This window comes from Beauveria bassiana (genome assembly GCF_000280675.1).
Source record: "Beauveria bassiana ARSEF 2860 unplaced genomic scaffold BBA_S00006, whole genome shotgun sequence".
NCBI classification, from domain to species: Eukaryota; Fungi; Ascomycota; class Sordariomycetes; order Hypocreales; family Cordycipitaceae; genus Beauveria; species Beauveria bassiana.
This window is the reverse complement of record NW_007930841.1, coordinates 1,390,851-1,417,339: the sequence shown is the minus strand read 5'-3', so window position 1 is coordinate 1,417,339 and position 26,489 is coordinate 1,390,851. Positions and strand designations below refer to the sequence as shown.

At 53.0% G+C, this 26,489-nt stretch overlaps 9 protein-coding genes across 9 annotated transcripts; 2 read left to right on the top strand and 7 right to left on the bottom strand.

Moving 5' to 3' along the window:
• Nucleotides 1-1,493: 1,493 nt before the first annotated feature.
• BBA_03203 (trypsin-like protease) lies at nt 1,494-2,691 on the top strand (the record flags this gene model as incomplete). The annotated part of the gene is made up of 3 exons (XM_008598300.1): nt 1,494-1,724; nt 1,843-2,048; nt 2,103-2,691. The coding sequence occupies 3 exons, from the start codon at nt 1,494-1,496 to the stop codon at nt 2,689-2,691; spliced, it is 1,026 nt and encodes a 341-aa protein (XP_008596522.1).
• Nucleotides 2,692-3,138: 447 nt separating this feature from the next.
• BBA_03202 (phospholipase C PLC-C) lies at nt 3,139-4,891 on the bottom strand (the record flags this gene model as incomplete). Its single annotated transcript, XM_008598299.1, has 3 exons — nt 3,139-3,145; nt 3,457-4,238; nt 4,331-4,891. The coding sequence occupies 3 exons, from the start codon at nt 4,889-4,891 to the stop codon at nt 3,139-3,141; spliced, it is 1,350 nt and encodes a 449-aa protein (XP_008596521.1).
• A 537-nt stretch (nt 4,892-5,428) lies between these two features.
• Nucleotides 5,429-6,928, bottom strand: BBA_03201 (aminotransferase class-V; the record flags this gene model as incomplete). Its single annotated transcript, XM_008598298.1, has 1 exon — nt 5,429-6,928. One exon carries the CDS (start codon nt 6,926-6,928, stop codon nt 5,429-5,431), a length of 1,500 nt encoding a protein of 499 aa, XP_008596520.1.
• Nucleotides 6,929-7,887: 959 nt separating this feature from the next.
• Nucleotides 7,888-8,860, bottom strand: BBA_03200 (60S ribosomal protein L15; the record flags this gene model as incomplete). The annotated part of the gene is made up of 3 exons (XM_008598297.1): nt 7,888-8,255; nt 8,327-8,483; nt 8,774-8,860. 3 exons carry the CDS (start codon nt 8,858-8,860, stop codon nt 7,888-7,890), a joined length of 612 nt encoding a protein of 203 aa, XP_008596519.1.
• A 635-nt stretch (nt 8,861-9,495) lies between these two features.
• On the bottom strand, nt 9,496-10,437 carry BBA_03199 (uncharacterized protein; the record flags this gene model as incomplete). Its single annotated transcript, XM_008598296.1, has 4 exons — nt 9,496-9,955; nt 10,019-10,141; nt 10,204-10,315; nt 10,395-10,437. 4 exons carry the CDS (start codon nt 10,435-10,437, stop codon nt 9,496-9,498), a joined length of 738 nt encoding a protein of 245 aa, XP_008596518.1.
• A 1,042-nt stretch (nt 10,438-11,479) lies between these two features.
• BBA_03198 (suppressor protein PSP1) lies at nt 11,480-14,186 on the bottom strand (the record flags this gene model as incomplete). The annotated part of the gene is made up of 2 exons (XM_008598295.1): nt 11,480-12,134; nt 12,187-14,186. The coding sequence occupies 2 exons, from the start codon at nt 14,184-14,186 to the stop codon at nt 11,480-11,482; spliced, it is 2,655 nt and encodes an 884-aa protein (XP_008596517.1).
• Nucleotides 14,187-19,435: 5,249 nt separating this feature from the next.
• Nucleotides 19,436-20,485, bottom strand: BBA_03197 (HIRA-interacting protein; the record flags this gene model as incomplete). Its single annotated transcript, XM_008598294.1, has 2 exons — nt 19,436-19,555; nt 19,619-20,485. 2 exons carry the CDS (start codon nt 20,483-20,485, stop codon nt 19,436-19,438), a joined length of 987 nt encoding a protein of 328 aa, XP_008596516.1.
• A 502-nt stretch (nt 20,486-20,987) lies between these two features.
• Nucleotides 20,988-21,752, top strand: BBA_03196 (HIT zinc finger protein; the record flags this gene model as incomplete). The annotated part of the gene is made up of 2 exons (XM_008598293.1): nt 20,988-21,127; nt 21,218-21,752. 2 exons carry the CDS (start codon nt 20,988-20,990, stop codon nt 21,750-21,752), a joined length of 675 nt encoding a protein of 224 aa, XP_008596515.1.
• Nucleotides 21,753-21,918: 166 nt separating this feature from the next.
• Nucleotides 21,919-23,004, bottom strand: BBA_03195 (uncharacterized protein; the record flags this gene model as incomplete). The annotated part of the gene is made up of 1 exon (XM_008598292.1): nt 21,919-23,004. The coding sequence occupies one exon, from the start codon at nt 23,002-23,004 to the stop codon at nt 21,919-21,921; it is 1,086 nt and encodes a 361-aa protein (XP_008596514.1).
• Nucleotides 23,005-26,489: the final 3,485 nt, after the last annotated feature.

Here is a 26,489-nt window from a genome sequence, read left to right as displayed (position 1 = left end):
CATAAATTGCCTTGCACAGTTGGAATTTTCTGAGACGTCCACTTGAAAGTTCATGCAAATGACTGATTGTTGGCCTTATATGATCCACGATGATCAGCGACGTTGTTCTGACTGGTAACCGCGGACCTGTGGGTCATGCTGCATTGGGGCTTTTGACGGATAGGTCTGGAACGCTAGCCTGGGCAGCGGGGGGACAAAGTAATCAGCCTATGATGAGATTCCTGAAAGTAAGACTACCTTTTTATGTATTATCTATTAATACTAAAAAGATAGCTTTACATATGAAAATACCAACTTAGTATAATTGAATAGCTAAATAATACTCTCTTATTAAACATAAATTCTATCCATCTTTTATTATTCTGTTATTATTCTGTTTCTCTAGGTGCTCGTGTGATATATTATGAGGATGAGCCATCCTTTTTGTCTCCCCTTGCCTGGTCTAAGTAGCGTCGGCGGAGGGGGCGCGGCTATGCGGAGCAGCCGACGGTGCTATCCCACCACATCGTCCGAAGTGTCAAAGCGTGCTGTCACACATCGAACCACGTTCCCGGAGTGTCGGGACTGCGGACCGTACGGCTATAGCCGAAGTCAACTGGTCTCGCAACGAGTCAGCTTAGTGTACCTTTTACGTCAGGAATATATTTGGGTGATTAGCTAGCCTTTATGTTTTATAGCTACTGAGGATGTAACAGATATATAACGGATGAGACGATGGCGACATAGGTAAAAGTCATAGAGGATAGATACAGGATGAATCAGAGGGGGAGAAAAAAGTTCATACACACCTAACAAAGATGACCCGTTCTAAACGACTGAAAGACGGGATATTTGGTTTAGGATTACTTAGGACTAGGAAGACGGAGGGTTCGTAGCACCACGTAGACGTGGCGACGACGAATAGGCTACGTTGTGAAGATGATAGCACTCGTAATGCTCCACAGTACATGATTTGGAATACTATGCAGCCTATTTAGCAACAGTTACACTTTGAAATATATTGGCGGAATTGTTGCCGAGTATCCCGTACCCAAGAATCACCATTCCGACCTGACGTAGGTCATCCCACCTCGTTCGGTCGAGCATAGGTAAGCAGTGCATGGACTATTAGCACAGAGGCTCCCCTTTGCAATTATGAGCTCTATATATTATTTCCTTAACACGGGATTTTAAGATTACACGGCTTAGGAGACTCGTTAGATAGTAGGTATTTATCGGCTGTACACATCACGCCTCGTATGGCTACGATATGCTTAAAGCTAAATTAAGCGTAGGGAGGTAGATTAATAATTGTATTTATGTTCATGAGTTATAGGTACTTGCCTATACATTCAATGCCTCAGTGTGTATATATGTGCAATGATAAATAACGCAAGCTGCCCAGACAGGCCATGGTGTTGCGATCTATCGACAGAGAACATTCCTTTATACACATTGTGCGTATATATTCTGCAACTATCCTTACCGATTCATGAACAACTACATTCTTTACAATGATACGCAAGGTAGCTATTACACTGGTCGTCTCGATTTCGGCTGCTTTGACAGCGGCGGCAAGTATCGATAAGAGGATTATTGGCGGACAAGATGCCAAGGATGGTGAATTTCCATCTATCGTTAGTATTGGCAACTTTTGTGGAGGTGTTTTGTTAGACAGCTTTACTGTTCTTACTGCTGCTCATTGTATTGGTGGAAGCGACGGTTCCGTGGTGGCAGGAACAGTGGTAAGTCTACACACCCTTTATCGCTTAGGTCACATCTTGGTTACTTGGGCGTCAATGCCGCGTTGTGTGCCTCGATACAGGCAAAAATTTGTGCAGCGTAAAGCTAATAACTGTACAGCACCCTAGTAAGGGAGGAGTAACTGCAAAGGTTGCGTCGGCCAAGCGACATCCTGATTTCGGAGCGAATGGCGTGCGAACATCTAATGACATTGGCATCTTGAAATTATCAACTCCAATTGAAAAGAGCGAGGCGATTGGTTATGCGATGCTGCCGGAGAACGGCTCGGATCCCGTGGTGAATTCCACTGCAGTGGCGGCAGGCTGGTAAGCGCCCTCAACCTCAGCAGCATATCGGGAAGACGCTAACCAACAGGCAAGGGGCGTGCAAAAGGCACCACTGTTTCTCGACTCTCCCTTCCGAGCTGGCACACTTGGCAAGGTTGTTGTTCCTGTTCAGCCACGCGAATATTGTTCCAGCACCGACCCAAACTGGGTTGCTACAGACAAAATAGTGTGTGCTGGTGGAAATGGCAAGAATGTATGCAGAGGGGACAGCGGCGGCCCTCTTTTCGACCAGGAGACGGGACAGATAATTGGTATCGCGTCATTCGTCGCGAGGGACCCAGGATTTCAGTGGCCAACAAAGCTAACACCCTTTTGCAACCTGGCTCCCGCGGTGTATACCAGTGTTAGCAAGCACCTAGCATTTATAAACGCAAATCTCGGGGAACCTGGCTCTGGCTCCAATCCTGGGACCCAGACAAGCGACCTGTCGGGCTCTAACAAGCTCGCGGATCTGAGGCATAGGGAGGAGGAGCTTTGCAAGGATCTTGGCAAGAGCCTTGATGAGTGCCGCCCTCAGGTTGCCGAGTGTGTTGTCCAAAGAGGCAAGCAGATCAACATATTCCCAAACCGAAACATCGCGTGGAATGCCATTAAGGAGTGCGTCAGCGGATCCTCGGCTTAATTGTTTCGGGCAGTAACTAGCCTTTTTCTATCCATGCGATAAATCCAGGAATTGTCCGCAGCGAGCCTAATTAGCACCACGTTATGAGATCAGTTGTTAATGTCAAGGTCAAGTTGTGCATCATTTCACTATCTAAGTAGGAAATCAAGAGTCTCTAGTGTTCTCTAAGCTGTACCATACAATTGCTGGGTGATAGTTATGACAGCGCTGCCCTTAGGTCAGACAAATCAAATGTGGACCTATATTTGTTTATTTTGAAGAATTTTCCAGTGATATTTGGTTATTTAGAATATTTGATCAACTACATATTAAATGCTAGACAGTTGAACTACGTCATAAACGCCGTTACTCACCCCGCGATTCTAACGCGCGGACGCTAGCTATACTACCCCGTGCCTAGTCTGGTTCCTAAGGCATTATAGCGCATCTAGCGTTATTAAGCTCTCCTTAGGACCTTTATTTTAAAGTATATATAATATAATAGATTTCATATTACTTAAAACCTTATACTTACTAGTTAGTTATTATCTACGCCTTCTGATTAGCTAACTTATTAATCGTAAGCTTAGAGAGCCCGATTGCTAAGAAGAGTTCTATGTTTAAGTACAATGGGGTAAGCACCAGCACAAAACAATGATATGACAAAAGTATATCAACGAGGACTCATGTCCAAAGAAAACCCCCACGGTTCTATGTTCTATATAACGAGGCGTATTCTCTATAGCAAGGCTCGGGGCCGGGGCTACCTCAAACACACATGCTTACGAACGAAAGTGCGAGACTGTAGGAAAACTGTCCGGCGTATCAGTGCGCAGCTCAGTACCGATCAAATGGTCAAATGAAGGCGCATCCTTGACGCGGGGGTTATACGGCGCAAAGCCCCAGAGGTAGCCGAGCGTGCGCAGAATCGACGTGGCGCGGTACGAGACGGTCTTGCCGCAGGCGTTGACGCCGCGCTGCTCGACGGCGGCGCGGGCCCAGGGCGAGACGAGCCAGGTGGGCATGCGGCCGCCGAGCCGGTCAAAGGCAAACGTGTAGTCGCGGCCGGCGGGCGTGGTCTCGGTGTGCGTGGCATTGTCCGGGCGCGGGGCGCGGGGCGGCGGGACGTGGTCGTGGAAGCCGCCCGTCTCGTCAAAGGTGATGAGCCAGAGCGTCTGGTTCCACTGGGGCGAGGCGCGCAGCGCCTCGTAGACGTCCTTGATGAGCTGCTCGCCGTCCGAGACGCGGCCCGTCGGGTGCATCGAGTTGGTGCCCGCGCCGCAGCACGACGGGTTGATGTAGGCGAGGTGCGGCAGGCGGCCCCGGCGCGCGTCCTCGTAAAAGGCGTCCATGAAGACGACGCGGTGCGTGTTGTTGCTGTCGTACGTCCACGTGAACCACCGCGCGTCCTGGATCGACGTGTCGACCAGGTAGTCCTTCCACTCGAGCCCTAGCTCCGTCACCTGCTGGAAGATGGACTTTTGCGTCATGGTGTTGTACTTGAAGTTGTTCTTGCCCTTGCCCGCCGAGGTACCCGAGCACAGGGCCACGCGGTTGGGGTTGGTAGGCTGTGCTTGATGTGAGTTTTCTTTTTTTTTTTTTAATTTTTTTTTCGACCGCAAGAATGAAGGATGGATGGATGGAGCAACAGGCGACTTACACCGGGGACGTCAGAGTGCCAGTGGTTAAAGACGACAAAATTTTGCGTCAATGCGGTTATGACTGGCACCTGGCTCTCCGTATAATAGTTAATGACCTGAGTTTGGAGCACCTTTTCATCCTGCTTGCCACCGTAGAGACGAATCTGCTCCGTGAGGAAGCCGCTCATGTCTGGCTCGAGACTGCCCGCTTTGATGGCAGCATTGTCGGGCGTAAAGGAGCCGTAAAACTCGAGATTGTTGCCCGAGATGGAGTGGTCAGGATCGTCAATAATGGAGTCAAAGTCGAGCGCCGCGGTGCAGCCGTTTCCATTGCCGGGCCGGCTAATGTTGAGAGGGTTGCAGTACGGACCCGTCTGGATAGGATTCTCGAGGCCGGCCAGCGTCTGACCGCCCATCAGGTTGTCAAAGGAGCGGTTCTCCATGACCATGATGACGACATTCTTAATCTTGTCTTTGAGGTTTTTGATGGATTCGGGCGAGCCAGGCCGCAGAGCGCCAGAAAACTCGGGCAGCGCTGCAACTGCGGCCGCCATTAACACGAGACTCTTCAACTGCAGCATGTTGCAAAGTGTCTTGGCTTGATTCAAGCCACAAGCAAAGCCAACATCCTTGTGCTTCAGGACGTGTCAAAATTCCAGCAAACAGTACTTTTCTCTGGCTTTTATAAGTCGCAGTTTACTGTACCCGTTGTCTAGATGGCCGCTCTGTTCACCAGGCCAATCACCTTGTGTAGACGGAGCATGCCTTGATCGACAGCGGCCTCAACAACAGATTGCGGTGGATACAGAACGAACCACCAACATCAATTAGCGTTCTTTCTTATGCAGGCTGAAGGAATTTGCTTATATATCTCTCCTATCATTGGACGCCAACGCCGTGCCCTGCGTGTGCAGCAAGGGTCGCGGGATCCCGGCAACACAGTTGATTCTTGGCGTTCCGAGACCCGCTCCAGACACATTCTATTACACAGAACAATAGGTTCATTGTCTGGCGGGTTAAAAAGCAGAAAGTAACTAGTATCTCTATGTCTAATTACAGAGTTATGTATGACAACGTAAAAATAAATAATTTTCTATCGGCATCTCTGCCGTCTCGGCTCAGCATTTCGTGCGCGGCGGCAGATTCGTGGTCGTCACCACCCTGTCCCGATATGTCTCCTCCACAAACGCCACCAGGGCATCCACGTCCGCCGCCACCGACGCGATGCCGAGCGATACGCGGATGGCCCCGACCGCCGTCCCGTCCAGAGCGTCGACAAAGTCTTGGTACGACTCTGCGCGCGCCCGCACCAGGCGGCGCAGACCACGGCCTGTGATGCCCAGCGCCGCCTCGCCCGCGCCCGGGTTGCAAAAGCAGCCCGTGCGCAGGGAAATGCCCGCCTTCGCCGACTCGGTCGCCACGAGCCGCTCGTCGACCACGGCCCCGGACCCGTCCACAATGTTGAAGCAGACGGTGCCGCCGCGGCCGCGCACGTCGACCGGCCCGTAGCGGACAATGAGAGGACTGCCGTCGCTGTGGGCGAGCGCGAGCAGCCGCTCGAGCAGCCACCCCGTCAGGCAGCGCACGCGCGTGGCTACGGTGTCGACGCCGATGTGGGAGAGCCAGTCGAGTCCGACGGTGACGTCGGGAATGGATAAAAAGTTGACGGTGCCGTCTTCGAACCCGGCCTCGCCGTCCTCCATGAGGTGCCAGGGCAAGCCGACCGTCGCGGCCTGCACGGTACCGCCCGAGAACCACGGCCTGCGGAGCCGAGCCAGCGCGTCTCGTCGCGCAATGAGGCACCCGACGCCGGTGGGCGTCCCAAAGAGCTTGTACCAGCTGACCATGATAAACTCGGGCTTGAGCGTGGACAGGTCTAGCTTCGCTGTCGGCAGGTACGCGGCTGCATCCAGAAGCACATCGTACCCTTGCTCCTGCGCTAGGCGAATCCAGGACAGCGGATGGCGGACGCCGGTAAAGTTGCTCTGTGCCGGATACGCAAACAGACCCCGGCGGCTGCTCGTGCCGCTTGCCTTGCTCTTCTCGAACCAGGTTCGCGGTAAGCAGACTGGTGTTCTGTTGTGAGACAGCGCGGCCACCACGTCTGCTTCTCGGATGCGCAGCTCGTCTGCGTCAGCGATCGGCACATATACCGTTCGCGACTTTCCCCTTTCCGCAAACTGGCGCAGGCCATTCAGCGAGTTGTGGTTGTCCGCCGTCAGGACCAGCCGAGCGCCACGCCGCCACGCATACGATTCGCCGACGAGCCGTGCCGCGCCCGTCGCATTTGGTGTGAATATGACTGCGTACTCCTCCGGCGATGCGGAAAAGTGCTGCAGTATTCGTTGCCGCGTCTCGTCGACCAGGTCCGTAGCGGCCCGGCTGGTTGGGTTACTCGAGTGGGGGTTTCCGAACGTCCCGTGCTTGAGCTGCTCGTGATGGGCTCGGTGTTGAGAATGGGAAGCGAGACCTGCACCAGTATAGTCCAAATATACGTGTCTGTGCTCGTCAAGGAAGGAATACTCCTCCGCTCGCAATTCGTCGAGAATCGCCGTCGACGCATATTCGGGATATCGCTCCATAAGCGTCTCGTTTGACAGACTCTGGTCCGTCGACATGCTTTGCTTTTCCATCATTCTCCCAACGTGAAGACTGCCTAAATGGGTATGTGAGACTGCGTGTATTGGAGACTCCAATCAAGTGACCTCTGAAGACTGTGGCACCGCTTACACCCCCAAGGTTGTATATGTCTCGGAAGCTGCTTGCCGCATTGGCGCAAGTTGTAGGTTTTTATACTATTGCAACCACCAACATTTCAGCAGATTCTGTCCAGAAATCGATTGATACCCGGTAATTGACCATGCGCGTCAGCACTGCAAGCCCCCCGCATGGCAATATGCAACACCGTGGCTTGCGGCTGGACCGACTGGACCTCAGGCATGATCCGCGTCTGCCCGGCTATGGAGACTGCAGGTTCTGACGGGATTCTCCCTGCTTATTAGAAGAGACCGACGTCATGTAAAAGGGGGCTTTACGTCGGCGAATCGTAACGTATTGCGACGTAATGAGCTGGACAGGGTATAAAGAAGGCTTGTTAAGATCACATGTGAGGATGGATAGTAAAAGGCATTATTCCGATGCATAATCCACTTCTGAGTAAGACTTTTATCTGAACAGGCATCACAAAGTCGATAGTAGCGGACCCATTGAAATATTGAATACTGGAACATTCTCGTTCCCACTTCATTTTGATTCATCCGAAAGTTATTTTTGCAAGCTACCGAAAATAGACGTTAAACCCCCAGACATGAGCTCTCAGACCCAACAAGGTGTTACAGCCCAATTACATGGGGGGCTCTCTTTCTTCTTTCCCACCAAGAAGACCGAGAAAAGATTGTGGCACACGCAAGCGACCAAAGACGAGACAAAGTCCAAGCAAAACGCAAGCAATGCATTCCCCGAGAAGCCCTGGAGAAGAAAGAACCCCGTGTATGTGTGTGCGATCCGGGGAGAGACTGGAAACGAATTCGGTCGACAATTGTGAGCTGCCGGCGGGTGCGCGGACGCGCACCAACCTTTACCTGTAGCGCCACAGGGACAGGGTGTTGTGGCGCTTCCAGGTCTTTCTGCGGCCAGCACGGGTCTTGTTGTAACGGTGACCCTTGTTGAGACCGCGAGAGGCCTTGCCGGTGGCGGTGAGGCCACGGGCCTCGCGGTGCTTGTGGACGGGGTTGACGATCCAGTTGATGCGGGGATCGATGCGGATGGCCTTGTGCTGGGGATCGACAAGGATGACCTCGTAGTACTTGTAGGTCGAGTCCTGGTTCACCCAGTACGAGTTGAGGACGCGCAAGTTGGCGCAGCGACGGCCGACACGCTCCTCAGCGGTGGCCTTGAGGGAGCGCTGGTACTTGAGCTGGTTCACACCCATGTTGGTGGGCTTGCCTGTGGAGCGAAATCCCGTTAGCAAGTCTGTCCTTCTGCTACCAGTCGGCGAGGGGGAGCAAATTTCTTACCGAAAGTGGCACCCTTGGCGACGGGCTTCTTGCGGCCACCACGGCGGACGCGGACGCGGTACACAACGTAGCCCTGCTTGGCCTTGTAACCGAGACGGCGGGCCTTGTCGGGGCGCGAAGGGCGCGAGGCGCGGTGGATGACGTTCAACTGACGGAGCTATATTGATGCAGTCTCAGCATAATGTTCAACGACTGTATAGCAGAAGCGACTTGACGCCGGGTGTAGATTGGTCGAGCAGAGAGCGGATTGAAAAGTTCGGTACTGTGCACTACAGCGAAGCCAGAGCCAGTCTCGAGTCCCTCTCAGCGATCCAAGCAAGATTGTTCCAACCCACACCCGTCGACAGAGGATCGCCCACAACAGGGAAAGGCAAAAAAGGGAAACGGGATTCAAATCGAGGCGATGTAGAAAAAAGCGAAAACGGTTGTTGGCAGGGTTCAACGTACTTCCCAGCAGCGAACACGGAGAAGGAAGCGCATCACATCGGACTGCTTCTTCTTCTGAAGTTCCTCGACATACTTGAGGGCACCCATTTTTGCTGTGTCCCAACATTAGCAACGACGGCGTTTTGGCCACGACAACTCGCGGGAACCTCAATCGAAAGAAACTCTCGTCGAATCAATGAGGCGATTGTATTATCGAGCGCGAGTTCTAGTCGATTGAGGCGTATTGTAGAAAAGGACATACCGGCTTATGTGGTGATGGTGTTCCTGCCGTGGGTTAGTAGAGCGATAACGAGGGAGAAATTTCAAAAAGTGCTGCCCACTGGTGCGACGGGAAAAGTGTAGGTCAAAAAATTGCTAGCATTGTGTGGGCTAAGCGACGCGCTAGTCTGATTTGGTAACTAGTACCCTAGCACCATCCCCGCCTTGCCCTTGTCTGCCTGCCCTCGAACTTTCTGCTGAGTCATCTATTATTAGGTAATGCTGCCGCTGGTTTGTGGAGTGGAGCCGTCGGAAAGCAACTTTGCTCTTTTATGCTAATCTAGATTGGCTTGAAGATGGTGGGGTTAGCTCAGTTATGTATTTTATGCATATTTAATAGAAGAGTAGCTAAGCTGTCCACCAACGTCCGACACCAACCCAAAGCAAGTAGACTCCATTGTGCAGTCAGCCATCACAGAACACCATCGTTACATGTTTCCCATCACGTTTACACGTCCTTTGACTCAAAAAGTATCCTTGAGCATGCGCCCGTAGACATCGACGAGCTGGGCCGCCGCGGTCCCCCATGTTGCGGTGCCCTTGGGCATCGCCTCGTCCAAGATCTCCATGGCAATCTGCGCCAGCTCCTGATCTTCACCACCCGTCTGCGGACCCGCCAAGTCGGGCCAGCCAGTCGGAGCCAAGTGTCCTTCTGTCATCTGGCGGGCGAGCCTCTTGGCCTTGCCGTTGAGGGCGTTAAGGTCGACGACGTCCTGCTTCCAGCGCATCCATCGTGGTTCTGCAGGACCCGAAGCTTGTCTGTCGACGGCGTCGTAGCGAGCCATGAGTAAGTGGAATTTCTGCAGGGCTCTCTTGGCCTCTTCAAAGGCCTCGCAGCCCGCGATCGGGTCATGCGAGTGTAGCGCACGCTCGGTAGCGAGCGAATCGGCAAAGCTTCCGTCTGCTCTGCCGCGATGGCCATCACTGTAGGATATTCAGCACCAACCACCGGTGTGATTGCTTTACATCTTGGTTTGGATGACTCACTTGAATCTGCGACGCTCGCTATCAATTGCGAGGAATACTTCGTCTCCCTTTGCTCGAATCTCTTCGATGGCATCGACTGCTCCTTTGCGACTCTGCTTTGCTGCTTTGATGGCACCCTGTAAGCTGGCATCAATGTGAATACAGGTTCAGAAGCCAGATAAATGGCGGGCATCATCGAGTCTCACGTTTTCCCACCCAGGCTCTTGCCGGCTTCACGATCTTTTGCAGACCTTGTTGATCTCCTCGTCGCCGCATTGGCTCTTTTGGAATTGCTGGGTTGATCAGAGTCGACCGAATCTACAAAAGATAGGCTAAACAAGGCGGCAAAGAAATTGGTGCGACTTGTGATGAACACTTTCGCGGAGTGTAGGCTTACCTGCTGTCGCTCGACCTCGTTTGCGCGAGCCCGTTTGCGCCATGCTGTCCGTGGTTGTATAAGACTTGGTAGCGATCGTCTCCAAGATTTGCCAATTAAGACTGTTGATCTTCAAGCAGCCAAGTAAAAAAACGTAGTACACTAGCGGATGACGCTCCTTATCTGCACAAGACGTTTGAATCCGGCAAAGTGCCGACTGGATTGGGAGAGCAGCTGTCGACAGCTGCCACCATGATGTCCACACGTGATCCATGCGAATTTGCATAACGTGTCCAATGATTACTGCGCAAGAATCAAAAGAAAATCAATTTCATAAGCGTGTTTGCTATACACAGACAGTATTAGACGGCTAGTCCATCGCTGCTGAGTTCTCTAGTCTGGAAGCCCTTCTGGCTGCACATTAGTCTGTCGTGAGGTGCAGCCAGAGGTCTTACCACAAAATCAACATCTCCAAATCCCCAACCGCCATTCTTGATCTATAGTTTCTTTGAGCCCTTTTAAAAACCGCAAAATAAGCAAATAAGAGATAATGAAACAAGAAGAAAATTCAGAATGAAAGGAAAACAAGGTCGTGTCTGTTCTTCGTCTCAATCTTTCCGGTATTGCTCTTATTTCCACCGCTATTATCCAGTAACAATTTGGCTGGCTCTTGCGCTGTGAGAGCCAGAGGTGTGTTATGTCACCATAACTTGGTGACCACGAGACGCTGATAAAAACGCAGCGAAATGAAGGGGGCAAAAGGGCAGAACGGGCGCAAGCGAAAACAAAAAACAATATTGAAAACGATCCGCGCGCCCGAAAGTAAAGTCTTAGCGAAATGAATGATCCAAATGTCTTTGTCCAGCAGGTATAAAATTGTCAGACGCCGTCCCAAACCAAAATCCCATTGGTAAAACTGCTTTTGCGAGTCGTAGGCCCATATCTGCCCCATACCGTCCGTCTTTCTTTTTAATTTTCGATATTTTGTCTTTCGCATATGTAGAAATCATTTTGCTTGGCCGTGAGGAGAGAACAAATACGAGGATTGCTGACAACAAAGTACACAAAAATCGAAGATAAATCCTCGCCTGTCCTCGAAATTGCTATTAATGAGTGTTGAGGGAAAGCCCCTGAAATGCGGCAGACCAGTCTCCCTGGGTGGACATGGGCGAGCCGCGCTGCAAGTGGTGTTGAGGCCCCCCTTCACCTTGTCCAGGGTGAAAGCGCCGATGTGGTGCTTGAAAATCTCCCGGATGCTGGAATCCACCAGAAACTCCTTCCATGCCAGGAGAAGAGCCAGTGTTATAAAGGGCGTGCGGCGGTCTCGCATTGCCAAAAGCACCCGCAGGAGCAAATGCGTAATTCGAATTGGGGTAACCAGTGGCGGGCACAGGAGACACATGCCGGTCCAGCCCCATAGATGGCTGGTTGAAACCGCCTGCACCTGAGCCGGGACGCATGCCGCGACCCTGAGGGCCTGGTGAGATGGCTTGCACTGGTTGGGGAGGTGGCTGCTGTTGCTGCTCATGCTGATGCGTATTTCCTCTGCGATCACCGGTGGCGGAAGCCCTGCCCTGGTTGACCGCGCCGGGTCCTACTCCGCTCGGTGCCTGGATGCCCAAAGTAGGGCTGGCAAACGATGCTGGATTGATGGCCGACATCCAGATTCTTGTCTTGTAAATCTTGAACAAGTCCGTCACAAGAGAGTTGAAATTGATGTAAGCATCGGCAAAGTAGTAAAAGGTTAGCTTTTTCCAGTCCCTATCTCCAGATTAGCAAAACGACTCAAGTTCCTGTCCCTGGAACAGCTTACATCTGGAACTCGGCATCAAGAATCTCCATGTTGAGCCCGTGCTCCTTGACTTTCTGCATACAGACTCTCTTCGCTTTGGCCTCCTGGCCTTCCTTGTCTCGGAGCGCGTGCACCTCGTGATTCTGGGCAAGGCGCTTGATGAGCTTTGGGCGGATCTCACCGTTAGGTGGTTCTTGCATGTGATGCTGGCCGGCTGGGCCCATGCCTCCCACAGCGCTACCGGGCAAGCCATGAGCAGCAGACAACATTCCACCATTGCCCTCTTGAGCAGCGGCAGCGCCTTGAGAATACATCATAAGCCACTTGTATTGTTCCTCTGCGTAGTGCTCCTTGAGATCCTTCGCAGTTTGCCAGTCTACATTGTCTTTTGCGACAGTGCCCAGATCAGTGCCTCGATCTGCCTCGACAATTACGAGGTCTCCAGGCTTGACTGTAAGACCAGTTCCTTCCTGAATATAGAAAACATCGGCTCTGGCGCACTTGAAAAGAACAACATGCAGCAGCTGGTTAAGGCGAGGCTGACCTATACCATACATGTGGCGGGGTGACGGCGGGCGGTTTTGAAACTGGTTTTGTGGAGCAAATTGGCCTGCGAATGGGTTGGTGAAGTTGGCCTGCATCGCACTGCTCATGCTATTGACGTGCGAATTCATTGGGTTGCTCAAACCCATCAAGGTAGCAGGATCCTGGAAGCTACCACCATAATGCACCGACTGCTGATCGGCCTGAGCGGCCTCGAGAGTTGCAACAGAGTCTGCAATAGAGCTAATGGATCCTTGGCGAGTTGGCATGTTGGCAAAAGAGTGGCGCCTGCTCTGTGAAGGATCGCCCAATGAGTAACTCGGCGAGCTTGACCAAAGGGCTTTTTTGAGTTGAGCATTTTCCAACTTGCGACCTTCCATGCCATGAGGAGTTCGATAGGTTGGAGGACCATACTCACTCATGCGACGGTGCGACGCACGGCGGCCCATAGGGTCCTTTGGGTCTTGATTCTCGTCGAGCTCGTCAATGGCGTAATCGGACTCTTCGAGTACGACTTCGTGGAGGGGATGTCCATTGGTCAAATAAGACGCACCCGTGGAAGCGCGGGGTCGAATGCGTGTAAATTGCTGTTGGCGCAACAAAGCATTTTCTCTGGTGAGCATCTCAATAGTCTTGGACTCAGCGCTCTGGTGGAACGAGTTTTGCAGAGATTCGCTAGCACTCTCGTCTTCGTCGTCCTCGACTTCCTTGACCTTGCCTAGGAGGGATCCATCGTTGGACATTTCACTCAGCATACTAGGGCGAGAAGGACGATGCTGCAGAGCAGGATGATGCCTCGCGCGACCAAGAATCGCAGAAGAGCTCATGCCCGAGGAAGTGGGCGCTTCTAGCTCCATCTGGCCCACCGAGTATGACTGCGATCGGTACGTTTTGGGGGTTGGGTGAAGCGGTATAGCGAACGGAATCTGGCTGTTTTGTCCTTGGTCTCGTGAGGGAGAGGTTTGCGCGAGTCCCTGATCTGGACTAAAGAACGAGTTGCCAGCAGTACCAGGAGGCACGGTCGATGTAGGCGAGGGCAAAACTTCGGTCAGTCTGGATGGAGGATCCTTGCGATCGTTGTTCCAAATACCTGTTCCCCAGGGGAACGAAGATGCACCGGGAGGACGAGACATTGCGGAAGAAGCTGAATGAGAACCCCAGGGTCCAGCAGTGTTGTCCGCTGAGGGCGTAGAAGGGTGCGACGCGTTGGGAGACGAGACGGTGTTGCTGGCGAAAGAGCCTTGCCGGGGCCGAGGCAAAGGCTGCGAGGTATCGTTTAACCAAGATGATCTGCGGGCTGGCTTATGGGGCTGGGTAACAACGAAGTCCTGGCGATGATCGCCTTCGTCCTCTGAGCTTGCAAGCGCCTCGGAATCTGGGGTAGAAGTTCTGACGCGAGCCTTTTCCAGCAGCAGACTCTGACTGCCAGGAGCGTGCGACAGCTTACCAGATTGATTCGGTTTGATGCCACTGCTCATTGTAGACGCGACAATGAAGGAGGGTGATGTTTGCAGCAGATGTGGCTGGGTAAAGGCGAGCGTTGGTTGCGGCGGCTATATCGCAGTCGTCGGTTGCCTGAAAGCGCCAGTACGGCTTCGTAGCATGGATAATAAAGAGTAAATAGTTGGGGGTTTATTTGCCAAAGCAGCCAAGCGCAAAAGAGTAGGTGCGCGGCCGACTCTGAACGTGGGAGTAGGTGGTGACGAGCAACAGTAAGGGCGGTTGGTGGGTGAGTCGAGGTGGCGGGCAACTGCGTCACGGGCGGTGGATTAATGGTATGAAGAAATCGGGAGGGGTAAAGAGGCGTCTAAAAATCGATGCGTGTCTAGTTGCAGCGCGATTATAGATTGTGGCGTATAGTAATAAGGCGCATGAGAACGAGGCGACGGAGACCAGTGTCCATGCAAAAGCACCGGAAGGCCAGGGCGAGTGCGGCGCGAGAAGGGGTGCGGGACTGGTAGAAAGACGAAGCTCTAGTCGGTTTGCATAGTCTGACGAGCAAGAGAGTTGGGCAGAGACGACGGGAATTGTTTTGTGCGCTGCGAAGAAGACTGCGCAACGTCGGGTCGCGGACAGGTGATCGGCGCCTGAGAAGAAACTTTGGCGGGCGCGTCAGGCGGTCGAAAGTGGCGAACGGAGCCAAACCAGGCGAAAGAGGAAGGAGTGGCTGCGAGAACTGGTTGTGGGAAGAAGTAGGGATAAATCAAAAGAAGAGGATAATGGGAAGGAACGAGAAAGGAAGATGTATGTGGAATGGATGAGCACGAGGGTGGAAAGCGGGGGAGACGGGATGAAAGCTGCGACAGAGAAAGAGGACAGCGGACAGGTGGTAGCGAGTTGCGAGGCTAGGAGAGAAGAGGAGCAGCAACTGAGCAAGACAACTTGAGGTTGTTCAAAAATGGAGGCGAATTAGCCCAGAACAAGTGGGGAGACGAAGCCGTGGCAGAGGGTCAAGGGTGCGCTATTGCTGCTACAGGGCTAGTGGGATGGTGGCTGGGGCAAGCTTTTTAGGAGGTGGCCATCTATTGGAAGGTACCTGCCGACGGTTTTTGGGGGGGATTTGGAGTGGGTTCGTAACGCAGAATGAGGAGAAGAAATAGGTATTGTCGGGACGCCAGTCAAGAGGGTGCCTGCCGTGTAGATAGGTGCTCAGGTACCTAGGGAGTTGGGAGGCAAGTGTCTGCAGATGATGTATAGGTAGGAGTCATAGCCCGAGATTGATCGTAAAACAAGGACTGAGGCACTCGTCTTGTTCCCCTTGACACTCACGATTTTTCTCTTCTTTTTACATCAACCAGTCGTGGTATTTTTAGGGTGTTCGCAGCCTTGCCTTGGGCAAGGTTATATTGTGATACCTGGCCACTAACTAACCACCAGGGCTTGGAGAGACATTGGGGCGGTGGATGCCCGCCAAACCAAACCGCTTGCCATTTGCGCCCTCAACCGGGCTAAACTGGGGTTCCTCAAGTTGCTGTCACGGACATTGCCCCACTTGCCCTCCTTTTTAGCGTCCCACGTCGCCGTGTGTATTTCCACCTTGCTGCTTGCTCTGCCAACGGCAGGAAAGCACCAACTCGATGCTTGGCGATCCGCGAAATAGCTTTGTGGAGGACGGCCTGATGCAAAGAGGGGCTCAATCAGCCCGGTTTTAGCTCCGACCCCAGCGACCTCAAACTATCTTACTCTTCTACCTAGTTAGTTAGTCAAGGACTGGCACGCACTGGTTGGCGGGGTTGCTTCTGCTCCTAATGCTTCTTTTTCCTAATTATGGCTCGCGGTGTATTCCGTGCATCTTGCCCCAACACATGCTAATCTGATTCCAGAAGTAGCCTTCTGTCAAAGTTCTAACCGGCCTTTCCAGTCTTCCAGCGTCGAAACGAGTCGTGCCGTGCACCATCTCTTGAGCCCTCCAAATAGCGCGTGCCCGCAATGTCTGCCACACCAATTCTCAGTGCACCGGCGACAACGACCCTCCTTGCCTCCCATGTGCAATTCTGCAGCCGGCACGCGGCGCTCGGTAACTACTCATAAAAAATGTCCTCGTCCGCTGCGTTGCATCGCCGTCAAATCGGCAGGACTTGTGCCCCATGCCCCGGTGGACAAAGCCAAGGGCCGGCTGTATGCAAGGCAGCGCTGCTTGGCTGCTTCTGTCCACTGATACGCGCATCCACCCTGCACAATTATTGATGGCTACACGATGCAAGCAACAGGTCTGGACGGCCGGGACAACAAAGCCGGAGGCGAAATTCTGCACCCGCAACTGGTCGATGCGCTGCGGCGAACGGAGTCAAGGCTCAGCCCGTGAACCTGGTACCAAAGTACCCCTATATGCGGCGTCAGAAGGGGATAATCAAGTCCAGCTCATGTATTGGATGCAACACGCTGCACAACGGCATTGCATGCTTGTAGTTCAACGCCACTTGTAGGCCAAAAAACGCCCAAATAGTGCAACTGTGTACGCAAAAATATAAACACGCTATTTCTCGATGGCCTGCAATCTGGTAATTAATTGGTCGTCGCTTGAAACCTGGCCAACTGCCGGGCCAACTGTCTTGCTTACACTACTGGGTTGTGGCCCATCCCATATTGCTCACCCTGCAGCGCATCAAACTCCATTCCTGCGATGCGGCGGCTGCATCTTGCAGCAACCAGCGCCCGTTGTCATTGTGTCCAATACGGGAAATGCTCCGAATCATTGAGCCTGTGCATCTGCCAAGATTGTTGCCAGATGCTAATGCTCAGTCCACACTGATATATTCAATACCATGGCTAGGTACCGAGGTTGTGAAGTACACAGCACCAGTCCGCAGAACGCCACTCTATTACCTGCAGCTTTCGTCTCTTCTTCAGTGGCGTGTTGTGCAAGCTTTGCAGGACAAGACCGACGACAACGACGACGACGAAACTTTTTCAGGCCAGGAAAAAAAGAAAAAGGAAAGACTTAAATAGGCAGCCGAGACACTTGACTTTCCCTATGTTAAAAACTGCTAGAGGCTTCAGGGCTTTGACCAAAAGATTGGCGGCCGACACCACCGCCCTGCGCTAGGTTCCTCGTACAGAAGCATCGCTAAATTAGGGATCCATGACAGCTTTGCTTATTAGGTGAACAAGGGGGCCAATACCTGACCGCCCAGCGCAAACACCCGAGTCTGATTGACAGTTCTGTTTTTGCTCAAGCTCGTGTCTTAGTCAAGCTCAACTGTCCCAGGCACCTCACTATCCGACTCTTACCTATCTTTGCTGCCACGCTGCGTCGCATGCGTAATGGAGTACCAATAAAGTCCACCTGCATAAGCCCATGCATTCTCATTTCACTCAGCGCAGCTTCCCTGCAGGTTGCAAGTGTGACAACTGACGTTGCCCGTCTTTTCACAGTGCGCATGGCACTACGCGCTGTGGGATCGAGGATCAGGTCGAGTACAATACATAGTCAAGGGGCTGCTGATGGCTGATTATCAAACCATTGCCGCAAGAGGGTCTTTGAACGATCAGAGTGCAGCATGCGCTGCCTTGAGCAGGTCTTGTAATTGCTGTTTTGCTACACTGCCGAGATACGATCGATCGGCAAAGCATCAACACAGGGAGACCTGCGTCAAGCAGGACCAACTTGTTCTAGGTCTGTGGATAGCCACGCCGAGCACTTGGTAACCTGAGCGAGCAAGCCAGCACGGGCCCCATTACACGAGTTACACTGGGGTTTGAAAAGGGCATACACGCCACTCGGGCAGATGCCTCGTCTCGGAAACAGAGTGGTAGAGAAGCGCTTTGCATGGCGGTAGGATGAATGTGGATGAAGGTCAAGACAGCACGAGGACACTTGCCTCGCTGCTCGTGTGGATGCATGCATGGCAATGGCTCTCCAAAGTGCTACTCCGAACGGATTCCGCACAAGCTAACATGATGTGCAATGTAATGGCTTCAGCTTAAAATTCCGACCTCGATCTGTTGCACCCTACTTTGACCGAGAGTTGGCGTACATACTGAATGATGCATCCATCTCGCACGATATATGCGTCGGCTAGTTTCGAAGGCTGCAGTTTCCCCCCCCCCTATATAACGAGTATCGATATCGCAGCGCTCTCAACGCGGCCTCGAGGGCTGAAGACAAGTCAGCCGTTGCAATTAGAAAGCTTGTCCCGCCCCATTGCGGCAAGGAGGCACGGAGGGCAAGACGGGCAACCTCATTGCTGACCAAGTCTGGGGGAGATCGTCGGCACCCCGCACAATCGACCACGGATCCAGAACCCCCGCCTGCTACCCACACCCTGGTCCAGCCCTCGCCGTTGAACCAGTCAGGTGGCCCCCGACCAGAGGTCTGGTGACGGCGCATCAAACTATAAAGCCACAAAGCTCTCTAGTCAGCTGGATGCCATGTATGAATTATCTGCTTCTCTGGTTGGCCCCTGCACTCTTTCTGGCTTCAATGCAGGCCCACATGGAACGTGCAGGCGGCTTCTGAGACGGTGCAAAGTTGTTCGAGGCTTGAATCGCGGCAGATGTGTCTCGGAGCAGCCAAAAAGATGGATGAAACAAATCTTCAGTCAAAGTCGGGGTCATTTGAGGAATCAATCACACGAAGGCACGGATTACCTCCAAGTTCTAGTAAGACGTTGCTTTGTGCCTGCGTCGTCGACCATCTGACTGGTATTCACATACAAAGCCCAACTATTGTAGTAACGCACGAGAATAATTTAGACCCTGCACACTAGCTCAACTAAAATTTTAGCTTTCATCTTTCAACGGTTTCGACGACTTCATGGGCAGCTTGCTGTCTCGAAGTACCCTTGTAGGAGCTAAAGGCTACTCCGTATTCTGTCGGTCTGAATGGCTGAGCAAACGACAGACCCAAGTCCTCGGCGTCCTATTTGAGTAACCTGGCAGTCGGGAGACAACCAGCGAACCCATTCATAGCTATTCTGAGCAAAGAAAAATCTTGCATTTCTGATCAAGGGATCAGAAACAGAGAGGCGAAGCCATCATAGGCGATAGTCTGCACTTACAAGACTGAGATTAAATTAATGTCAATTTTGCTGCCGTCGTTCTACTTGCGAATGAATGCAGCCTTCTTTGGGAGTAACTATGTCGTTGATAATGACCCGAAACAAAACGTCCAGGCATGATAAATAATACAGTCGGATGAATCTAGAATGGCTTCTCTAGAAAGGCCTCTGGAGAAACAATGCTTGCTTCCTCTTTCTCTTTCTTCTTTCTCTTTCTTCTCTCCAATCTATGCACTTTGGGCAACACCCTTTTGTTGCTTCAATTTTTCTTCAAACTTGGCGAATTCTTGCAGAGAAATCTCTTCCTCCTCGTCGAGAATCTGGCGGACGCCCTTGACTTCCTCAATCTGCTTGCACGTTAGTGGCTGTGAACTTTACATCAAAGGCGCGAAAAAAAAGTCAAAACTTACGTAGTGCATGAGCATACCCTCAATACCATTCTTCAGCGTCACCGTACTCGAGTCGCACGTTCGACACGCGCCTCGAAGCTTCAGGTTGACGAACCCGTCGTCGCCGAAGCCGCGAAACTCAATGTCGCCGCCGTCTTCCTGGATGGCGGGCCGGATCCTCGTCTCCAGAAGCTCCTTGATCATGCCCACAACTTCGTCGTCATCTTCGTCGTAGGCTAGACTGTCGGCCTGCTCCTCCGCGGGCGCGGCCCCAGCGCCCACAGGCGCCTCCTTATAGGTGACAATGGTCTCGCCCGAGGTGATGGCCTCGGTGATAAGGGCGAAAATTTCCGGCCGGATGTGGGCCCAGTTAGCGTCGCTGGCCTTTGTGATGGTGATGAAGTCGGCGCCGTAAAAGACGGACGTGACGCCGTCAATGTTCATGAGCTTGGCGGCGAGCGGCGAAGGGTGTGGCGGGGCAATGGTCGCGCGCGGACTCATATACTCGACAAAGGGCGCGGCGAAGCCCTCGGGGAGCACGCGGTGGTTGGGCAGGAACTTGAGCGCGTCGCTGTTGGGCGTGGGCTCGGTCTGGATGAAGATGGTGCGGCGTGCGACGGCGGCGGCGCTAGGATGCTGAGGAGTGCGCCCGAGGGCATGGGCTTGCGGGCGCCGTGTACCGCGCGATTGTGATGAAGAGACGGCGGCGGTGCTCATAGCGCGCGAGCGGTGGCCTTGCGAGGAAGATGAGGAGGAGGAGGAGGAGGCCGCGACCGCGCGGAGGCTCTGCCGCAGCTGCATCGGACATGTCGCCACCGGCCGAGAGGTAGCCGAGCGGAGGAGGGCGCGGGCGAGGACGGACCGCGACGGGGTGGACGCGGCGGCCATTGTGATGTGCAGCGTAGAGCGACTGAAAATAGTAATTTCTTGCAGAAGTGAACTGGTTGGTTGTTGGATTGAAAAGAGGCGGGTAGATAATGACGATGCGCCTGCGTGCATGTGTTCAAGTCATACAATGGGGGCAGTCCACTCCGAGATAAGAAGTCGAGGGCGTATGGTTGAGAGCTCATTAGTAATGGTGGAGCTATGATGCAAGACCCGATAATCGGGCTGCAGCAAAAGAAGAAGGATACAATAGTACCTCTCTCGCGGCGTTTGCGGAGCTTTTGCGGAGCTTTTGCCGTTTGCCCTTCGACTTTTTTCCCTTTACTCCAACAATCCAACTATTTACATAGGGCTGTGCAGAACCACTTGCAAGCGAAGCTTCGGTTCTCCTATTTAGTTTAGACACTATTTTATATCTCTACATCTCACCGTCAGCGTCTTTGTTCTCACGTTTTCTCCGCGACAACGGGAGCTCTTTGCGCAACTCCAGCCATCAGTCACAGTCATGTCTTCGCCCGGCGACGCCAAATCGGTGCAACATAGCGAATCGGCGCAAGCTCCAGCAGATCAATCGCTAAAATCTCTGTGCGGAGTCTGCCAAAAGGAACCGCCCAAATACAAATGCCCCAGATGCTACCTGCCCTAGTAAGTTGGAGACGAGCCCCGGCGCGACAGCTCGCAACGATGCTTCGGTGATACATGCAAACGCTCGCTAACGCCCTGTCCAACCCGCAGCTGCTCCGTGACATGCAACAAAGTGCATCGCGAAACTCACCCCCCGGATCCCGAACCGACACCCGCTGAGACACCACAAGCCGCGACGACTACGACTGTCGCCGCCGCAGCACCCACCAAAGCCAATGACAGGAGCAACCCATTTGGCGCTCTTGACTCGGCTTCTGATAAGCTGCAGATGCTCTTCTCCAGGTACCCCGGCTTGCCGCAGCAGCTCGCCGACATTTACGCCGCCATGCAACCGCCTACCGAGTCGACGCAAAACGACGGCGGCATCCCTGCCTCGCTGCTGAGGGGATTACCGAGTAAAAAGGAGAGCTGGAACCATGATGTGGGGATCAAGAAAGGAAAGGAAGCCCTGCGAAAGGCCCGCAAAGCAGGCGGTGTTTCGGGAGAGGGCGTTGAGGAATACTGCGAGCTCATCATGCATCTGATGAACGGGCAGGCCGACGCATCCGCTCTGCTGCAGAGGCAAGCTGCGACAGAGGATTCAGAACTTATTGAACGACTAATGCACGAGGAGAGCAAACGGTGAAGAACGGGAACGAGGGCTATGATTGCCTCGGTATATCATTTGCTTCCTAATCATGGGGGTATCGACTAAAGACATATTGGACGCTAGACCGAGCTTCTTCCACCGAATCATTGGGCGTCGTCATCATGTACATCATTCCATTTTATATTGTGCAGGCCTTGACAAATTACCGCCTGAACCGAGCGAAGAAGGCTGCTATGGGCGATTTTGGCACTTCCACGGCATCGATCGGCGGCGAGGGGCTCTTTTCCTCCTTGGTTCTGTGCAAGCTGTTGAGACGGCCGCGAAAACTCCACTTGGACTCGCTTTGCGCCGGCGAGGTAGATTTGGGACGTGGCGGTGAATTGGCGGCCACCTCGTCGCTCTGGGTCCAATCGACTCGATGCGCTTCGGCGACGGTTGCCAAATCCGTGGCGTTCATCGGTGGCAGGAAGACGGAGCACCGGGGCGACGTATCGGTGCCAACGAAGCTTCCGGTGCTCTTGCGGCGAGATGCGCGAAGCTGCTTCTCTTCCGGGTGATGCGCGGTGAAGATGCTACGACGCCGGTTCAGCGGCGACGTGATGACGGGTTCCAAGTTTTCAGGCATGGAGAAGGTCTGAAACTGGTTGCGATCGTAATTCTTCTCTCTCAAGGTCTGGGCGCGGCGCAGAGCCTTGGCCTGCTCAATGGGCGCGGCACCAGGCACGGCTGTGGAGGCTACCTGGTAGTCGCCGTTGATGCCATCCATGTGATATTTGAGTGCCGCCCGCGAAAGCCTGTGAATTTGGGATTTGTCCGGGGGCGATTCTCCTAGTGTTGTGTTGGCAAATTGCGAAGCTGCGACCCGTGGGACATATGGGCCATCCGAAGATGCGAGGTTCAACGAGAGCTGTTCATCGAGGGCCGTTTTCGAGGCGCGCCGGCGAAAGCGCGCCGCCAGACTGTTCTCACTATGGTGGTCGGCACCCTTTGTCCTGCGTCTCTCCTTGGACGAATCGAGCGTCAGTGTTCGGCGGTGGAGCGACTTTGCTTCACTCGTCTCTTGCGTGCGAAAGGTCTTTGCCGAGGATTGCACCATGCGCGACTTGCGTCTCTTGTCATCGTGGGCCTTGCGCTCGGCAATGACAAATTGGAGGCGCCTGGTGAGGTCTTCAGGGTCCAGAGCGCGTCTATGCGCCGCGGCTTTAGGTCTCGGTGGCTTCAGGCCGGCGGCGTTAGCATGGGCAGAGCGATCCGGCTGAGTGGCTTGGAGGTTGTAGGCGTAGCTCATGTTGTAATGCATATTCCCTGTGTCGTTTCTTTTCCGTTGTTGTCCCTTTTTGTTTCTTCGCCGGTATGTTCAAGGCGCTGCGAATGGATAGGTGTCTATTTTTGTAGGTGAGAGACGTGCCACTGCTTGATTGGCGCCAAACCGTTGATCTCGTGTCAGTCTGTATAGTAGAAGAGCAACGGCGGCCGATGAGCAACGTCGAGTGTGGCAGCGATCGTGAGGACGAAACTGCTGTGCGATGTGTGACGAGGGCGGAAGATGCAGCCGAGCAGAGTCTCACGCAAGAAGAAACTGAGACAGACGTCTTGAGCAGACGAAAATGTCTTGGTGAGAAGCGGCACCTGCTCTTACTCCTCTTCCTTCAAACGGCCAGAAAAAGCCACAACGATATCGGCTGCGGGGAATATCCTTGTCGGTTAGAGCAGGCGCCCAAGCCTGATGAACTGCAGGATCGGCTTGGGCGTAGATGGTTGCGCCAGAGCCCTTGCACAGGAACGGTAGGAAGTAGAGAGAGAAGAGGGACAACAGTCTCTGACGACAGGAAAAGATGGCCGTGTAGAGGTTTTCTTAGGGATGATAGTGGTGCTTGTAGGAGGAGTTTAGGATGTCAATGGATAATATAACTCGAGGGTTCGGCGGCAGGCGAAGGTGTCGTTGAGGGAGGGTCCTCTCCCGCTGTGGGCGACTGCCGAGGCGGGAACAGACCACTGTATATAAGCTCCAGTCAAGAACAAGGTATGAAGCGGGCAAGTCCAGTCTGCTAGCGCTTGAAACTAAAAGCGAGACTCTACAAAAGAGGCGATTTGAAAAAATAAAACTTTAAAGGGAGAGATTGAGTTGAGGACCGGGAAATAGCGCTGCGGTGGGGTGTGGCCATTATGAGGCCGCTGGCAAGCGCCCAACTAGGTACTACAAGGGGAGCCGGCATCACAGTTGGAGACTTGCTTTTGGCACGAGATCATGTCGATCCGCCCGGGGCGGGGAGGAAAAAGCCACCATCTAAACCAGGTTCGTTCGCCCTTGGACGACAGGTCACAAAAAGGCAAGAATTGGGATGACCAAGAGAGGCCCGTGAGGTCTTCTGTAAGATGGGAGCAACCAAGGCGGTGCTGCACAATGACAGGCACCGAGCCTATGCTTGCTTTCTTCAACGGCTTGTCGCGGTGTCTGCAGAGGACTGGGTGGTGTGAATGATTCACCTTGTCTTCTTGTCCGCCTTTGTTTCTTGAAGTAATCCGGCTCAGGCCGCCTATGTCTCTTATTATTATTGTATGCGTGCCAATAGGAATAAATGGAAGCAACGCTAATTTAGTGCCAACGCTAACTACTTTACCATCGCGGGGACGTTACGGAGAGCGGTGGGCGGACGGTCGCGGTGAGAAGTGGATGTAGTTGTGGACGCCCTTATTGGCAAGACCCGTTCGTGATGGCACGATGGCACATGAAGTTAAAAAGGCACTGGTACGTTTTTTCGGGAAAAAGACAAAAAGCGAGAAAAAAGAAACAAAAAAAAATACTTAATTTGCTGAACCTCTCCAGTCGTTAGTCAAGATGTCAACTAGCAAACTGAATGAAGCCACAAAAGCGCCTCACACTGTTTTGGCGCGCTGCGGCGTTGCATGGATTGACTCGGCAGCGAAACGGGGTCAGGTGGTTAAAAAGCCCAGGACGGGCGGCGTTGCTCAAATACGAGTTCACGACAGCGATTCACCATATCAGAATGACTCTGCATGCTGTATGTTGCACCATAGACCGGTAACTAAAAAGTACAGCGCAGAGGTGCATTGCATCAAACAGCCGAGACATCTTCGACAATTTGTCATGGCATGGGCGGACTGGTGCCATGCCCCCTCCCCATCCCATGCAAGCGTTATTATCTGTAGACTACGTGGGACATCATCAATTGAAATCTCCTTGCCGGCGGCATAAGAATTGAAGAGAAGAAAACATGGCAACGCACGTCCCCCAGCTCCAGGCCAGATTTCACTAGCGGGGTGACTGTGAGGTTGCCGAGGGAAGACTCTCTCCCTTCAATATGCCCCGCAAGCTGATGGAACGACGAGAGAATCGACAGCATCAAACGCTATAAAAAAAAGAATGATGATAAATATTTTTTTTTTGGGGGAACGCAGTAGTCTTATTGTCTTTGCCGTTTGATAGCTCTGGTCTACGATATCAAAAAGCTGACTTGCAACAGCAAGATTTCCGGACATGATGAGACGCAAAGGCCCCTCAAGTCTCGCCATCCGCCTCTCAGATACATACCATTGTTCAATTCTTTGGCTTCACTCACCGTTTTAACGTTGCCTCGCCTGAGCAGTCGAGGGTCGCACAGGTGGCATCGCCCCGCAGACTTGGCTAAGCTGAGTATTACACTTTTTCCCCAAGGGCAAATCTGGTATACACGCATATTGGCCGAGAAGGGAAAAAAAATGAAGGCCATCTGTGTGCTTGCGTAGTTAGAGGCTCGGCCCTCGCATGCGCGTGTGGGGAGGCGTCCTCAATTTTCCTTTGGCCCACCACCAATTTCCCCGATGAGCAGACGGCGGCGAACAGTTGTAGACGGGTCGTTATCCTAGTGATGTGCTCGGCAACATTCGTTGCGAGCGACGGTATCCTCCTTGCAGCGCAGCGCGTGTGTCTTGTGCTCCTTTTCTTTTTCCTTCCGGTGTTTGCTTGTGTTTACTCCATCAAAGCCATGTCTTGTTATGACGTTGTCTCGTCGACAGAGAACAGGCATTATCCAGGCCGTCAGGCAGCCGGCAAAGATTTGCTGTGGCCAGTCGCATCTCATAAATATGTTTGGCCTCTGGGTGTAGCGCTGATAAAGAATAGGTACCTAGTTACTCTCTATATTGCATTTACGCTTTTAATAACGGGGCATGCCCGCGTGGCACGGAGCCAACCGAGCGCTGTTCAGGTAGAACCGGTGGAGGGATAAACCTCGAATCAATTGGCCACGGGCTAGCTGAAAACGGTCGCAAACTTCACACCAGGACGTTCAGAGCTTTAACGGCCAAGTCTAAAAAAGATGGCTGGCTACTTTGTAGAGGCGACCGGATGTTGGCCGTTAAGAAGAAACAAACCCAATAACGGGTCCTAGCATCATCTGTTCACTTCAGCCTGACAACCAGGCTGAGAGATCCATAACCGCACAGCAAGTGGACTGGCGGCAGCGGTTAGGGTTTGCCCGTGCATCAATAACGTGAACAGCTTTGGGAGTTTTGCGCTCTTCCCTGCGCTGGGGGGTTCCGCCACCGCAGGAAATGAAACAGGCGCGTTTCGGCGGCTCGACGATAGACTGTACAAACTTGACCAGCAGATTAGCTAACAGGTTGCTATCGGTGATAAAAGGGCCCAGTTTCCATGTGTGTATAATTACTAATTAGTGAGTAGGTGGTGGCATGGATTTTATGCGTTAATGTCCGCATAGCGTCTGCATGTTCATCGGCAGGATAACGAGGTCATCATCGCCCGTTTGTTGA